Source organism: Pelodiscus sinensis, chromosome 5, assembly GCF_052426305.1.
Source record: "Pelodiscus sinensis isolate ZL-2025 chromosome 5, ASM5242630v1, whole genome shotgun sequence".
Lineage (NCBI taxonomy): Eukaryota > Metazoa > Chordata > Testudines > Trionychidae > Pelodiscus > Pelodiscus sinensis.
In genome coordinates, this window is record NC_143056.1 from 49,029,087 (window position 1) to 49,044,284 (window position 15,198).

At 38.1% G+C, this 15,198-nt stretch overlaps 1 protein-coding gene across 5 annotated transcripts in view; it reads right to left on the minus strand.

The window, feature by feature from the left end:
- Positions 1-5,011: 5,011 nt before the first annotated feature.
- The window catches only part of NPAS3 (neuronal PAS domain protein 3), an 888,615-nt gene continuing 878,428 nt past the window's right edge, over positions 5,012-15,198 (minus strand). For all 5 annotated transcript variants that reach the window (XM_006117663.5, XM_006117666.5, XM_006117664.5 and 2 more), the window contains 2 exons: positions 11,954-12,069; positions 5,012-9,288 (listed from right to left, as the gene is read on the minus strand). In XM_006117663.5, the coding sequence (XP_006117725.2) occupies positions 7,979-9,288; positions 11,954-12,069 (1,426 nt within the window). In that variant the 3' untranslated portion in view covers positions 5,012-7,978. The remainder of the gene's footprint in view (positions 9,289-11,953; positions 12,070-15,198) is intronic.

The window sequence follows — 15,198 nt, forward strand, 5'->3', positions numbered from 1 at the left end:
TCAATTTTCTGTGTGCTGCAAATGTGCCCTGATTGTGCAACTTTTATTTGTGGTGATGACCAATAAATAAGAAGTCCTTTTGACTTCAAGTTTTCCCTGAGTTTCCTCTTTTACTATCTAATACTCCCCTGTTCTCCCACCTTATCCATTTTCCTCCCTCCTCTATACTCTCCTTTCCCCCTCTTCCCACCTTCCTCATTTGCTCCCATCTGGTCCTTCATTCGCCCTTTAAATTCATCCCTCCCTCACCTGAATATGGAATATCAGGAGCAGATAAGATGCTAACAAGTCCATTTTGTTACCCCTTAGCTTTGTTACCAGTGGGGTTTTGGCTAATGTAGTGTAGGGGGCACCTTTTCTTCTGTTTTCTTCTCCCTTTGGAGCCAATGGTAAGGAAGTCTCTTTCTTTCCTTCTCTTCCTGAAGGGAAGGAAGAGTTGGTGAGGGAACAGATCTTTGTTTAGAAAGGAGATACCATCAGCTGTTTCACCAGTGGTAAGAGAACTTGTAGCCCAACAGAAGCTCTTCAGCAAAGCACCAGGATTTACCAGTGTTCTCACTTCAGATTCCACTGCCTTCCTAGTAAGTACTCACTTTACCAGTCAAAGAGTAGGATTTGGGGTGGGGGAATTCACAGGGTAGCTACACTCCCCAAATCACAGAAAAGGAGGAAAGGCGAAAAGAGTTTGTCTCTTTGCTTCTAACTGTGCTTATGTGTCATACCCACTCACAAATTATAACAATAGCTCGAGTCCTTATAATTCTAACTAAGTGCAATTCCCGACTCTCAGTGGAACACATTTTTGTCAATGATCCTTTTTCAATTAAATAAACAGGGGGAAACAGTCAATGCATGGCTGGTTAGAACATGGAACAGAGTGGCAGTAGGGTAGAGGATTTGAGTCACAGCATCATAACAGCAAGTATACTTAAAAAATTGTTTATTTATGATTTGTGTCTTGGTACCTAAAATTTATCCTTGTGTTGTTTTCTTATGCATATTGTCTTCAAACTTTGGACTGAATCTGTGGACCCACTAAAAGTCAGTTATCAAAGCTTTCATTGATTTCAACAGGACTAAGATTTGACCCATTGTGATTATTCAGAGAACACACACAAACTCTCAAATCAATAATGCACCAAGGGAATGCTCCTACTGGGGTCACATTGTTAATACATCCTGTTCATGTCATTTCCTCTATAAATCTATGAACAACTTAGAACAAGGGGAAAACTGCTTCCCTCCCCTTTGCTAGTAAATATTAACTATTTTTTAAACTGTAAACAAGACAGGATCATTTTCCCCCAAGAAAACTTATAATAAGAAAAGTAATGTTAATATTTTCTTTGTGCATAGAGGTGGTGAAAGGAAATGAGAGAAACACAAAGTCTTCTACTTACAGAAAAGTACAAACTTCCTACTACAGACTTGACAATATGTGTGTACCTAATGGTCAGTCATTTTGCCATTCCATTCCCACCTGTTCAGAAAGGTACTGAGTGTTATCTTGTTTTTTGTGAGAAAGTCTCATGTTTTCTAGGAAATTAGCTGAAATAATTAACTCATTTCATGTGGGCCACTAAATAGCTCTTACATGGAAATAGCCTTCATCCTCTACCAGCATAATTGTAGCCACTCGTTTACTGTTATACAGCTCAAAGTCAAACTCCTGAGCCATTAGGTCCTCCGGTATTAACACTAGAGCAGGCCAAACACTGGAACCATGTAATCAATCTTCCTCCAAGTACCTAAAAGGGTATTACAGGGAGGAGGGAGAAAAATAGTTCTCCTTGACCTATGATGATAGGACAAGAAGCAATGGGCTTAAACTGCAGCAAAGGAGGTTTAGGTGGATATTAGAAAAAAACTTCCTAACTGTCAGAATGGTTAAACACTGAAATAAGTTGCCTAGGGAGGTTGAGGAATCTCCAACGCTGAAGATATTTAAGAGCAAAGTAGATAGACATCTATCAGGGATGATCTAGAGAATATACTTGGTCTTGCCTTGAGGGCAGGGAACTGGACTTGATGACCTTTCAAAGTCCCTTCCAATATTCTATGATGCTATGATTGCCTTCAGACACTTGGTGACTTGTGTGACATGGTATCTGGGTTTGAATCACTTTACCTTTGTCTTTCAAATAATTTTTTTTTTTTGGCCATCCTCTCCCATCTCCTGGACTGATCTTCCGGGATCTGAAAAAACTTAATTTTGAGAAAAACCACTTTGAGTTTCAGAAAGTTCTTTTTGGTCTAAACAAAGTGTTCCACATTATTAGTTACATTTAATAGAAATTGGGTCTGAATTAAGATTCAGTGACTTGGAAGCTGCCATAGGAACAACTAGAAGAGTTTTCAAATAAAGTGCAATGCCTCTATGCATGCAGTACACTGTATTTACAATGCTCAAATCATGAGTGGAGTATAGGCATGAATATTGAACCTCACGTCTCACCTTCGCCAAACACCCTCTCCCCACCTCCTCTTCCTTATCACATAGCCAACAGAATTTTCCAAATATGCGCACGTCCTCTGAAAGGTTCAGATATTACCTGAAAATTTTTGTTTCCTTTACCATCTCTTTTGTCCATGCTTTTCCTGTGAAAAGGAAGCTTTCTGTATGGGGGACAGTTAATTAGATTAGGATAGCACACAACTAGTCTTTTGGCCAACACTCAGATAAAAAAAATTAAATAAAATCAGTATTAAGAAACAGATTTTGCAAATTGCTCAAAAAAACCCCAGTGATGTGATATAGCTAATGCCACTTCTATGGAGCACTATTGACACATTAGCTGTAGCCCATCACAGTTGCAACACTGACATGGCTGTCTTGCAGTAGTAGCAATGTGGTATTTAAATCTTCCTAAAGATTTTCCCCCAGTTTAAATTTTTCAAAGTGACTTTGTTTCATTACTGCCCTATTCCCCCTTGCAGGCAATTCATCTGGGCCTTATGAGATAGTAAACGAGTGCAATGCCTGACCAGTGCACTCAAAACTAAAATTTCTTTCCATATGAAAATTAAGATTTCTTTCCATTGTTCCTTCTGAAAACAATTCATGCGAAGTGACAATTCACAAAATCCATTCTCAAGTGTATATCAGTGCAAGACTATCCTTATTTAAGACTGGGTTGCCATCATTTTCTTTCACATAATACACTGGCATCTCATCATTACTTTGCTCACTTTGTTACTGTATCTCTTAGCCAATGCGTAGGCACTAACACTGAGTATTTTTGTAGTTCAGGAAAACCTCTTAGGGGATTAGTGGCTTTAGTTAATATTGGTTAAAACTAATTTGGAAAAGACACGTTATTCTTTCACTTCCCCTTTATTCTGGCATTCTCTCTCTCTCCATTTAAATACCCCCTTCCTCTCTTGTGGTTTCTTTGCACCTAGTTACCTCAGATACAAGAAGCAATGCCAACTAGAATGTGAGAACAAAGCTGAAAGCAGCCTGCTGACCTCTGTTCCTTTCTACCTCCTGCAAACTGGAGACATATCAAACTCAGTCTCTGATAGGCTGGGAAGCAAGAGCCCGAATTACTTGGAAATTCAGGGATCCAGACTGTGTGCTGTTAAATTGTCACTGAACTGTAACTGTGCATGGATATTTTTAAAATATATATAAATCTAATGATCAGATTTACACAATCTTACTTCCTTTTGGATGGTATCTGGAAGTAGGTGCACTGAAAACAACGGGACTATGCAGTAATGTATTATTTAGCGTGAGTAAGGTATTCGGAATCTGACCCAGTGTTATATAGCATGGTGTGCCTAGTATTTAACTTTGTTAGGTGGAACCCAAAGAAGAAGAAAGATTCAAGCATTGAATAATATAGAATATAGAGTGTGGCCTACACTTATGTATGGATCATAACAACAACCCCTCATTTTGTACTCTTAGATGTGCTCTTTTACCTGAGCCAAGATCACAGATTCAGATATAGCAAAATTAATCACATTTTTTCCCCTCGATGAGTGGATTTATCACAAGATATGTAAATTTTGTTACAGTTCAGGAAGGCAGCATAAGGAAATTTAATTTTTGAAATTGCGTGATTCATAGAATTTCATATGAGGCGGGATGAAGGGTGAAAACAAGAGCTGTTCCAGTCTGTCTGCTTTGTCTTTCAATCCACCCTACGCAAGTCTCTACACCTTATATACCATGGTTGCTTTTACAGAGTCAGTGCTTACCAAAAGTTGCCACAGTGGCATCTGAGATAATAGTTTCCACCATGCTAAGGTAAAAGGAAATAAGAACAGTTTTTCAGATGTGGTGCAGAGGTATTTCTTGATAATTGTTTACTTTTTAAGGTCAACCACTGTGTGTGGATTTCTGGTGTAATCAAAACTGGAGTCCAATTGATTTTTGTACTTTAGTCATGAAGACGAGGTCTAGAACCTTGTGGTTTTTTTGTTTGTTTGCTTTTGCATTGGCTCTTTCCCCCTCAGTGTGTAAGGCAGAGAGTTTGGCCAATAAAGACAAAAGATACCAACAACTTACATTTTGCCAATCTGGAGGAAGAAAGTACATATTTAGAAAAATCAACAGCCTACATAGAAGAAAAGTGACTGAAGAGTTTGGTTATAACATTGTAGAGTATCATAAATGAAAATATAAAGTGCATTTTAAGTGATTAATGTATGTAAGCTTCCCTCTTCCAGTGTGCATAAATCAAGAAATAATGCACACCTTCCATAGTGGTTAATGTTACAGATCCATTATTCAGCTTTGATAATGTGCATAACAATGCTCAGTATGATAATGAATTGGGGTAGCTGAGAATTTAGGATGGTGGCAAGTTGGTGTAGTATTTGGATTAGCATTCTTAACCTGCATCTCAACTGCTTCTTTTCTTCAGTTCACAAGCAATAATAAAATCTAGCTGTGTCCTCTTTTTTTTCCTTTTTTTTTAAAACAAAACAATTAAAAAAGTACCTGCTCAAACAAATACTACCAGCATTCATTAGTCAGGATGGTTATATGTAAAAGAAATGATGCCAGATAGTAACAAATCCAAGAGAAGTTTATTATGAAAATGGCACCTGCGGGATGAAAAAAATTAAGTTACATAAAGACAACCATGTATGACATGTATGAGAATCTACAAAAGTATAAAAAGAACCCTGTTGTAAATGAAGTATGTACATTTCTGATTTGCAGCATTATCAATGATCAATGAAAAAAATGTTTCAAATAAGCCAGGCACTCAAGAAGTTAGATTCGGTTAGCTTAACACAAAATAAATGTACCATAGCTGTCACTTTTTAACATTTTAATTTTTTTTTGTATTGTAGAGTTGGTAACACTGCTAAGATTTATACGAACAGAATCCCTTTCCCCATTATTCAGCTACTTGGCACCAGTCTCCTCATAAAAGATTTCATATATTTGTACAAGAAATAGTTAAAAACACAGACACAGTCTTCACAGGTAATGAAGTTTTTTTTCATTTTGTAATTTTAAACACTATGGATTTAGACAGCAGCTGTGATTATCTGTTAGTTTAAATCACCAGAAATCATTCTGACACAACACAGAAACATTTATAAAAAAAATAAAACAACAACAGCTGTCTAGCTGTTCTTTATAGCCGATAGGTGCACTCCTTTGATTGTTCAACAGCTAGAGTAGAGCTTCCAAAATTAAACTTAAAATTTCCCCATCAGCTTTCTTGGCTTTTTAGACCTACTTAAATCCTCCAAATATAACCTTTAAAGCTCATTATTAAAATTTGTGACATCCAATTCCTTTTCACTATTATTCCACTGTGAGCTTAGACCTACTCTTTGGATTCAAAGCAGGAATTGACTCAACTCAGTGAGTGATCAAAAATTCAAAGGACTGCTGAGTGAATATCTTAGCATTGTACACATAAGCAAATATATGTGACAATCCTAAAATCCGTTTCCCTTTTTAACAATGTTGGTTGACCTTTCAAAGAATTTTCTATCTCACTGGTAATTGCTCTATATATTACTCCATCAACATGCCTAGAAGAAAACCAAAGAAATGCACCCTCTGCTTACAGGTAGAGCACAAGGGACTCTGGGAATGTTAACAACTGAGGCTATATGGCATCAATTTGTTTAATATATCTGAGTATTGCTCTTCAGTGCATTGTGTGATACACTGGAAGAGTAAGTCATACCCAGAATTCCTTTGTGGGAAAAATGGCTCCAATAACCTTGAGCTAGTTAAGAGTCTTTTATCTCTGAGAGTGAAAAAGAGAGAAAGAGAAATGGGGGGAAGGGAGGGAGAAGAGGAAGAGAGAATGGGGAACAGGAACAGAGAGAGAGAGAGAGAGACAGAGAGAGAGAGGTTTGAGAATACACAACAGCAAAGCAACAGCAGAAATAAAAAAGTATACAGACAGTGGAAGCAGCATAAGGTGACATTACAGAAGAAGGCCACCACACAAAAACCACTAACCCCCAAGAATCACTGGTTCACTAGGACTGCAGGAATGGGACTTTACCACTCCAGACTAGAGATAAAGCACAGAGAAGACAAAGGACAAAACAACTACATTAGCTTAGTATATACTGCATATAGTAACACACATTGAAACTGCAATGGGACTGACAGCCAAGGACACTTACACATTGTACACATTACAGTTCTCACATCTGTTATTAGATGCCTTAACAAACAGCTGCCAAAGATGGAGTGGAAGAAGAATTTATACTTGACAGTCATTTGGAGTGTTTGACACTACACTTGTGATTTCTGGCAACAAAGACAAAATAGGAGATTTCTTTTCTTTTACTTAATGTGCAGTTTTCAGTTGTAGTTATCTATTTCAAGCTTATTAACCCATTCTTTAGTTTTAAAACATATTGGTTTCAATGCTAGAAATAAGAAAAACAAAAACAATTCAAACAACAACAGAAAGTCAACCTTCCCTCTAGAACTTTAAATGAAAAAATAAAAACATGTTAAATATTTTCCTTTTTTTACTCCGAAGTGTTATTTGAAGTTGTAAAATTAGCCTCAGTTACACTGAGAAAAAAACAAAGAGAAAAAAATCCACCTAAAAAACTGCTCCTCAAGTCAATTTAATTGAGTTTTTTTTAAAGCACTTTCTCTAAAAGGCTTCCTGACCCATTTAAATTTAATGTGAGGCTATGTTTGTTAGTTTGGAGGTAAAAAATTTTAAATCCTGCAGCAAATGTTAATGAGGGCTTTTGTCTTAACTAACCAAGGAGACTGCAGCACCCACCTATAGATCAGTACAGAACACATTCCTTTCAAAAACCCCAGCCCACAAGCTGCATATTGTATGAAGACATTACAGATTAATAAATGATAGCACCATGGTTTTAGAAATTAAGTTAAAGTTTCAGTAATTAACATTTAGTCCAACTTTTTAACATTCTAGTCACAGGCCAGAAATTAACTTTTTTAAGAACCCAAATTATTTTATGTGCAAGTAAGAAAATCTTAACCATAAAAAGAGAATTAAACTCTGCATAAAATTCTAAAATACTATCCCCTATTTTTAAAGGAATTAGGAACAAAAACCCCTTTTCATTTGACTTAGTCAAACAGGGCACATTGTTTATGCTTGTCTCTTTAATCTTGATCACATCAAGATCATTGTGAAGTAAAACCAATGGTTGTCACTTTAAAATCTCTTTACCACAACACTGAGAATTCTATGGCAGAGGCATACACATATTAAAGGCATCTTAATAAAGATGCAAAGGAAAAAACACACACACATCTTAGAAGAGGACAAAATGGCAGGCAACTGGTAATTCAACTCTCTGAAGGCAAAAATAAAAAAAAATATCTTTACATTAAAGAATAAATCAAGTTAAAGAGAAAGGGAATGAAAGGAGGACCATCATATTGAGAGAATAAGCTGACCTGCTCAAATTCAAAGTGCTAGAATTAAAGGTCTAAATTAAAACATAGTCTATGCCTCAGAGTATAACACTGAACACAGTATGTGGTCATTTTTCAATCCTCTTTCCGTTCCAGAGTCTGTGTAGTGTGAATGCCATTGCTGTACACAGGAAATGGAAGAGTGGAAAAAAGTCCTTCGGCAGTTGTGAACACGTTCCCTGCAGGCATTTGGGTCAGACTGGCCCCGCTCACAGCACTTCCAAATGGTCCTGACATATTGAGTCGGTGAACGTGGTGGTAGAGCATTTCCATCGGTGTTTTAGGATCCAGCCCAAAGCTGGGGCTGTTAACATCAACAAAGTTAACAGCGTGGGTATTAGGGAGGAGGTTGCCCTGCATGGCTAAAGTAACTTCAGCTGGAGCATACCGAATAGTGCCAGTGGTGTAGACCCTCTGAGCAGCAGTGCTGGTGGCAGCAAGGGTTCCAGTTACCCTGTGAACCAAAGGAAGGACCACATTGCCTGCTTGCAACCTCTGAAGGGCTTCCAGATCCCCAGTGTACAACAAAGAGTTGGAAGTGCTGGGACCTCCTGGATGTTTGTCCCGTGGAGATGCGGAAAGCGGGGGTGACAAAGGGTCAGAGGACACAGGAGCCAAGGCCGAGCTGGATGAGGTGCTGAACTGAGTTTTGCGGCTGGCAGTATTTTCAGACCCCGGTGGGGTGAGAACGGAGTCTGGAATGGAGACATGTAAACTACTGCTGGCTTGTGGGGAGGGGAAGTGCTCTGAGCTTGGGGGCTTGGTCATACTGTAGGGTGATTCATTCCTTGAGATTTCCCTGTTAGGCGGGTAATTCCAAATACTGCTATCATTATCAAAATTGATAGGTTCTGAGATCTCTGTTTTAATTTTGAGCACTGAGGCACTGTTTGGTGACGAGAGCAGCTGGGGCTGGTCCACCAAAGCTGAGTCAAGTCCGTTTGGGCTTGAAGTGCTTGACAGCCTTCTGCGGGTCATGCTGCCTCCTTTCTGCTTTTTCCTCCTCTTCTTCCTCTTTTGATGTTTGCTGGAAGACTGGGCATTTACTTCCCCTGCACTGTCCGAGTCCTTGGCGCTGTCTGACGTCAACGATTCACAATTCTGCAACCGCAAGTCTGATTCACTCTCCACATAGCGCTCCACCTTGATCTGCATAGAACCAAGAGTACCAAAACTGTCCTCCGGGGCCTTTTGATTCTCAAAGTCAGAATTTTCAAAGCTGTCATCACTGTCCCTGCTGTCCTGGTTGCTGGAGCTGTTCCCATCATCATTACAGTTCATTTCGTTATCTGACTGATTCCCAGACTTCTTCCTATCAGATTCAGGGTCTTCGCTGTTTTCTGATTGGTTTCCTTTCTCATCTGACTTGGAGTTCTCATTGTCCTCTGGAAGGAAAGAAAAGCAAAAAATACCATTAGCAATAGGAACGTAAGTGTATAACCTCACTTGCTTGCCTAAAATTAGATGTCACTTATCGCTTGTAACATTTTTGGTAAAAGCCTTTCTCTCAGGCTCAACAGAGCAGGGTTTTTCTGAGTTCTAGTTCCTCAGTTCTAGCAGCTTCAAGCCTGAAGGAATTTGATTATCATTAATCCCCCTGACTTGGGACTGTCCGTGGAAATAGGCAAAGGTCTGGTGGCTTTGTCATTGGGTGCAGTTTTTGTAACAAGAGTGAGGGTGCCTGTTTCAAGTAGGATTCTTTGATACCATTTCTTTCATGAGAATAATTCTGAGGATTGACCACAACGGGATTTCAATTGTGTTCACTGAAGTGAAATGTTAGTGAATGCTTCAGCTCTGGTGATGCCCTCTGGAGATTTCTGCTTAGCATACACATTCTTATAAGAGGAATAGGAGTGATGCAGTAGCATGATTAAGTGATAATCCATGCTCCTGAATCTCCTCTCTCTTATTCATGTTCTACACTGGTATCAAGAGGACTTCAATGGATCCTGTAGTGTGAGTGGAGAATCAGGTCTTCTGCATATACATCTGAAGGAATGCATCACTTACATTGCCTGGTTGTGTGCCAATATTCCCTTGGGAGGCAAAAAACAAAGCAGAAAAAAATAATGCCAATGCAACAGAGGTTGCTGCACCAATTTTCATCAGCTCAGGACCTAGTCCTGTCTTCCTCCTATTTCTTTTAATTTTATTTTATATTTACCTCATTTTAACTGAATAAGACAAACTCTCCAGTCCACTAGATGCAACGAGCCAAGAGCAGTTTTCAGAATACTGACAATTATCCCACACTGTTTGAAAGGGTCATGAATGGCTTGAGGAAAAGCTTGTCTTTGCAGAACAGTCAGAATTCTTTCCTTTGCAAATAAAAGATGTTTCTGTTTTCCCTCATCAGAGCCAAGAATTACCATTTTAAATTCTCTGCTCTCAGCAAGGGAAAAAAAGGGCCAGTTTTTCTGTAAAGATTGGGTTCTCCTGGAGCCATGCAATTCCAACAGTTTGCTAGAAGCATCTAAGCAGCTGGGCTTGACAGAGCTGTTAGTTGTTCAAAGCTTCAGGCTCTGTAATTTTATTTCATATAATTCATTTGGAGTGATTTTTTAAACAAACAATTAATAAGATACAAAGCCCTTGTGTTATGGAGCTTTTATTTCTACTTCAAGCCAAATTTCTCTCCCCCCGAAAAAAAAGTGTGTGTGTGTGTGTGTCCTTTTAAACAACTATTCCCACCTGGTAGAGTGACTTCAACTTGGGATAAGACACAACAGCACCAAGTTTGTCTGAAGATTTATAAACACTTGGACTGAATTTACTGGTTTCAGACAGGAAGGTCTTAAGAACCTTGACACTTCTGTATTTTTGTTTAATTAATATTGAATGAACAAAAAAGAACCCAGAACTGTTAACAGTTTGTCCTATTTCTTAAGAAGCATGCTTCTGTGCATCACTGAAGAATGCTCCCTTATTCTGTGCCAGCCTCAGCAGACATGAACATATATACACTTCTCAACTATAGAGACTCTGAGTGAACATGGTCAATATACACTTTTCTTCACAGCTGCATTAGTGGATTACCCCCACTGGGTAGGGAAAAAAAGAATTCTGAAGGACCAAGGAAACCTCAGATCATGTGGACATAAAGCCTATATGTTTGCCCAACATACGACTGTAACTGTCAAACAGAGATGCCAAAAGAGAAAGGAGGAAAAAGTGCAAAAGATGAGATAAGAATGTCTCTTAATTAAAAAAAACAACCTTATAGCTCATCATTCTCTTCTCACACCTGATTTTCAATAATTCAACCAATGACTCGCACGAGAGAAGAATCAGGCCTCCAGAATCATTTATTCGACTAAAGACAATCCCTTAGTTAGGAACCAGCCAGTCTGTACATCTACATATGTAATTACTTATATATCTCCTGGGGAATAAATAAATAGGCTGAACACAGCCATTTTTTAGGATTTTTATTTATCGAATTAATTGAACTTGATCATTAGTATTGAAAAGAAAGAAAGAAAGAAAGAAAGAAAGAAAGAAAGAAAGAAAGAAAGAAAGAACTTACAGAGGCTTTGAACTCGTAAAGTTTTAATATAATGCAATACTTTTAATTTAAACAAACACACACATTTTGCAATCTTTACTGCCCCCTAGTGAAATAACTCAAGAAGCCTATTTACATAGCACAGGGGGGTGATTCACTTTGACTGCGTACATTTATGTTAGCAACATGTGACTATTCTTGACAGATGTGAACTGGAATCATATTCAGTCATTACAATCTAAGCACCTTGCTGAAGGCATAAGGTTTGCTCACAAACTCAGCTGGGGATTCAAATATTTAGATAGGTGCAATTCAACAAGGCATGCGTGCACTGAGTAAATAGCACATCATTCTGGGTCACTGAGAGATTCTGATATCTTTTTAAAACAGAATTTTGAGGTTTTAAAGTATTTTTTCTATGGCTCAACCATCCATGAAAAATATAAGATTTATTGATAATCTGTAAATACAATCATTGACTTGGCTCTGAAGATACAAAAATATAAAATAAATAAGTAAAGTAGTAGAAAAGTCTCTATTACCTGAGTTGTCTTTTGAGTCTGATTCAGAATCAGAGGTCTCTGATGATTCGGAGGTTTTCTCTGGCAGATGAGGAAGTTGTGCAATATCCATTGGCGTGTCTTTGTACTCTGGGTTACTAAAGAACAGACAGCAAATATAAACATAAATGGAGGATTTGAAGTTTGGTAGTTTTTCCTCTTTCTTTTATCAAATCTCAGGAGCAAAGAATGTAAACAGAGAGAACAGAAGAGACACATTTATCCTCCATTCATCACAGCAGTACTTTTTGAAAATTTATTTCAATATGAAAATAGTAATAAAATGCCTGTTGCTCATAAAATATCTGAATTAGTGAAGTACTCAGTTAGGTAGCTCTGCCTGTCTGATATCTAAAAGCAAGTCTGGCTTGTATAATCAAGACCACAATCTAATATCTAGAACTCTTTCCCATTACAATGATAAAGATGAAGTAAGAAAGAGAGTTGATATCCTTTAAAATATGTTTCTACACTATGATGCTCACCACATTCATGCAGATGACATTACTCTATGCAACCCTTGTCATAGCTTTTGAATAGTTGTTTTCTTAAGGGCTATATTCTTCAGACCATACGCTAGTATATCTCACTTTAAAATTACTGAGACTGTTACTCAATTAAGGACCGGAGAACCTGGTCATTGCTCAGATGGCACCAAAGCTATTAGGGAAAAATTAACAACCTAAATATATGACAGATGCACACGTGCATGTTAAGATGCATATGTTAAGGATACAGAACTGTCAACACACCTATTATAATCATATCTTCATCTGCTCATGTGGTGTTCACCTGTGGCTTGTTAGCAAAGAACATGATTGCAATGTGGAAAAAGCCCCATTATCAAAGAGAGTCTTACAAAAATATTTGTCTTCTGTTTTGTGCCCTTTTAAAATGGATTCCTTTAAAAAATAAAGGCAAGACCAGAAGGCACTTAGCTAGAAAAATGTAGCACAGATTGTTTAAAAAAAATGGTTAGTGCATTTTTTAGTTGATCATTCCTGTGTGATTCAGATTCCAGTCCAATAGGTTTAGGTTACCAGGAGATCTCCAATTTTGTACAGACAGAAGCAAGGGTGGGGTTGTCCAGGCAACTAAATGTATCCAGAACTTTACAACTGCAGAATGCCTCTACTAAATCTATGCTAGTGCACTGTGAAAATTCAATGTTGAAACATTCACAGTTGTTCTCCATTCTTACCTAGGATTGCCACCTTTGCAGATTTGTCCTGTGGGTCAAAAAAGCGACATTACGCTGTTGCATCACAATGTGGTGATGTTACTGTACACGGCCATGCCACAATGCAGCAGCACACAACAAAACTTTCCCCCCTTCAAGCAAAAGAAATAGTGTGGAAGGAGTGGGGGAGGGGTGTCATAACTTGTATAGGAAAAAATAGTTGCTTAAATAAAAACAACTATTTTCTTGAACAAGACCATCAGCTCTATCTAGCAACACATTCTATTCAGAGCACAAACTGGACAAGCATCTGAACGTTTTATCATGCATGAAAATATATATAAACCAGTGTTCTTGCTATTGCTAATATCAGAACTCTTTATGCCTTGCTCTGTCAATAAAATACTGTAAATTGCTTGGATCTTTTTGGATACCATTACTGGGAGTAATCTATATTTAAAAATATACAAATTGTATGAAGGAGTTACCTTTCTCTAACAGAACACTTACGGGAATGAGGGAGAAAAATCAAGTTCTATGAGGAATCTTTAAGTAATTGCCAATTAGGCCCTCATCTTTATTAGTTTCTGACTAACTCTCTGTCAGTAGACAGCAAATTTTTTGGAACACTCATGGATCGGATTTACTTAGTGTCTGGATACCAGCAAATGCGAAAAAAGCATTGGTTTATAATCCTGGTTAGATAATTATGGAGATTAGAAAACCAATACACTGTATGGCATAGTTTGAAGCTCTGTTTAGGAGAAGCTTAGGGGTGGAAGAGCAAGCATGTGCTGCAGGTCAAGACTCAGGTGCTTTGGCAGAGTTTTAGGAGCAAATAGTGCTGCACTATGAAACACTCTTGCAAGCTGAGCTAATTCCTCACTTTTACGGATATCAATCATCCATCACATTTTAAAGACAAAAGGGAAGAGGGACAGATTATGAGAGATCCATGTTCACTCAATCACACAAGGGCACAAATGTGCCCCAAATCCCACCCTCAAACCTCCACTCCACTGCCATGCAAAGTTTTCACAATGTAAGGGGCCTGCACTCCCTTAGGAAGTGATTGCTCCTTACTCCCAGCCTAGGGAATCAAGACTACTCCATCATCCAAGACTATGGTTACGGGAGGCATAATCTCTACGATGCTCTTTGACTGTGGCATAAAAGCCACAATCTAGCCCTTAGATATTACTTTGAACTTCCCCTGAATCACACCTGGAACAAAGGGAACATAACAAGCCCTGGCAAGTAACTTACAAGTAGATCTGACTAAAGAATGACAATGCCATTTTGCTACATCTTTTGAGGTTTCCAAATTTATTTTAATTAGAAGGAAGAAAAAACAACAGACCAGAACCCATTCCAAATTTTTTTTCAAAACAGAATTGTGTCAAAATGGTTTTAGAATTCAAAAGGTCAAGCTTTCAATTAGGGGTTTCTCTCTGTGACTAGAGAATTCATTCTGGACTTTAGAAACCATCACATTGAAAATGTATTCAAAATCAACGAGTCAAAACTGAAATGTTTTGACTTTGGCAACATAGTATATTTTGACAAAAAAAATTGTCAAAAAGGTTCCAATGAACTCTACTTAACAGGCTTCTTTTGCATTTATTTATTGTTTCCTCTTTCAAGATGAGTACCACCTTAATGCCTGCCATCGCAAGAAGGCATGTTGGAAGGAAGATCATCTTTCCAAGAGACATGTCTGTAATGTCCCAGGAAGATCACCTCCGGATGTCAGATCAGGATTTTGCAATAGCCAAAGAAACCACTGCTTAAAAATTAATTACAGGTTTTATAATAAGCCCAGTGCATGGTAGGAAAGATCTTTGGGATTTTTAGCTAGTGCTGGGTAGAATTCCAGGCAATGGAGGCCTGCAACAAACCTGACAGAGGGTTAGTTTTATACGAACATAGTGGAATAATCCAAGAAGTTCCCAGTAACCTGAGACATGACAGATGTCTTAATAACTTAGAAGGAGCTGGTTTTGAGCTCATCTCATATTAACTTTCTATTGTCATCATTGTTTTTCAT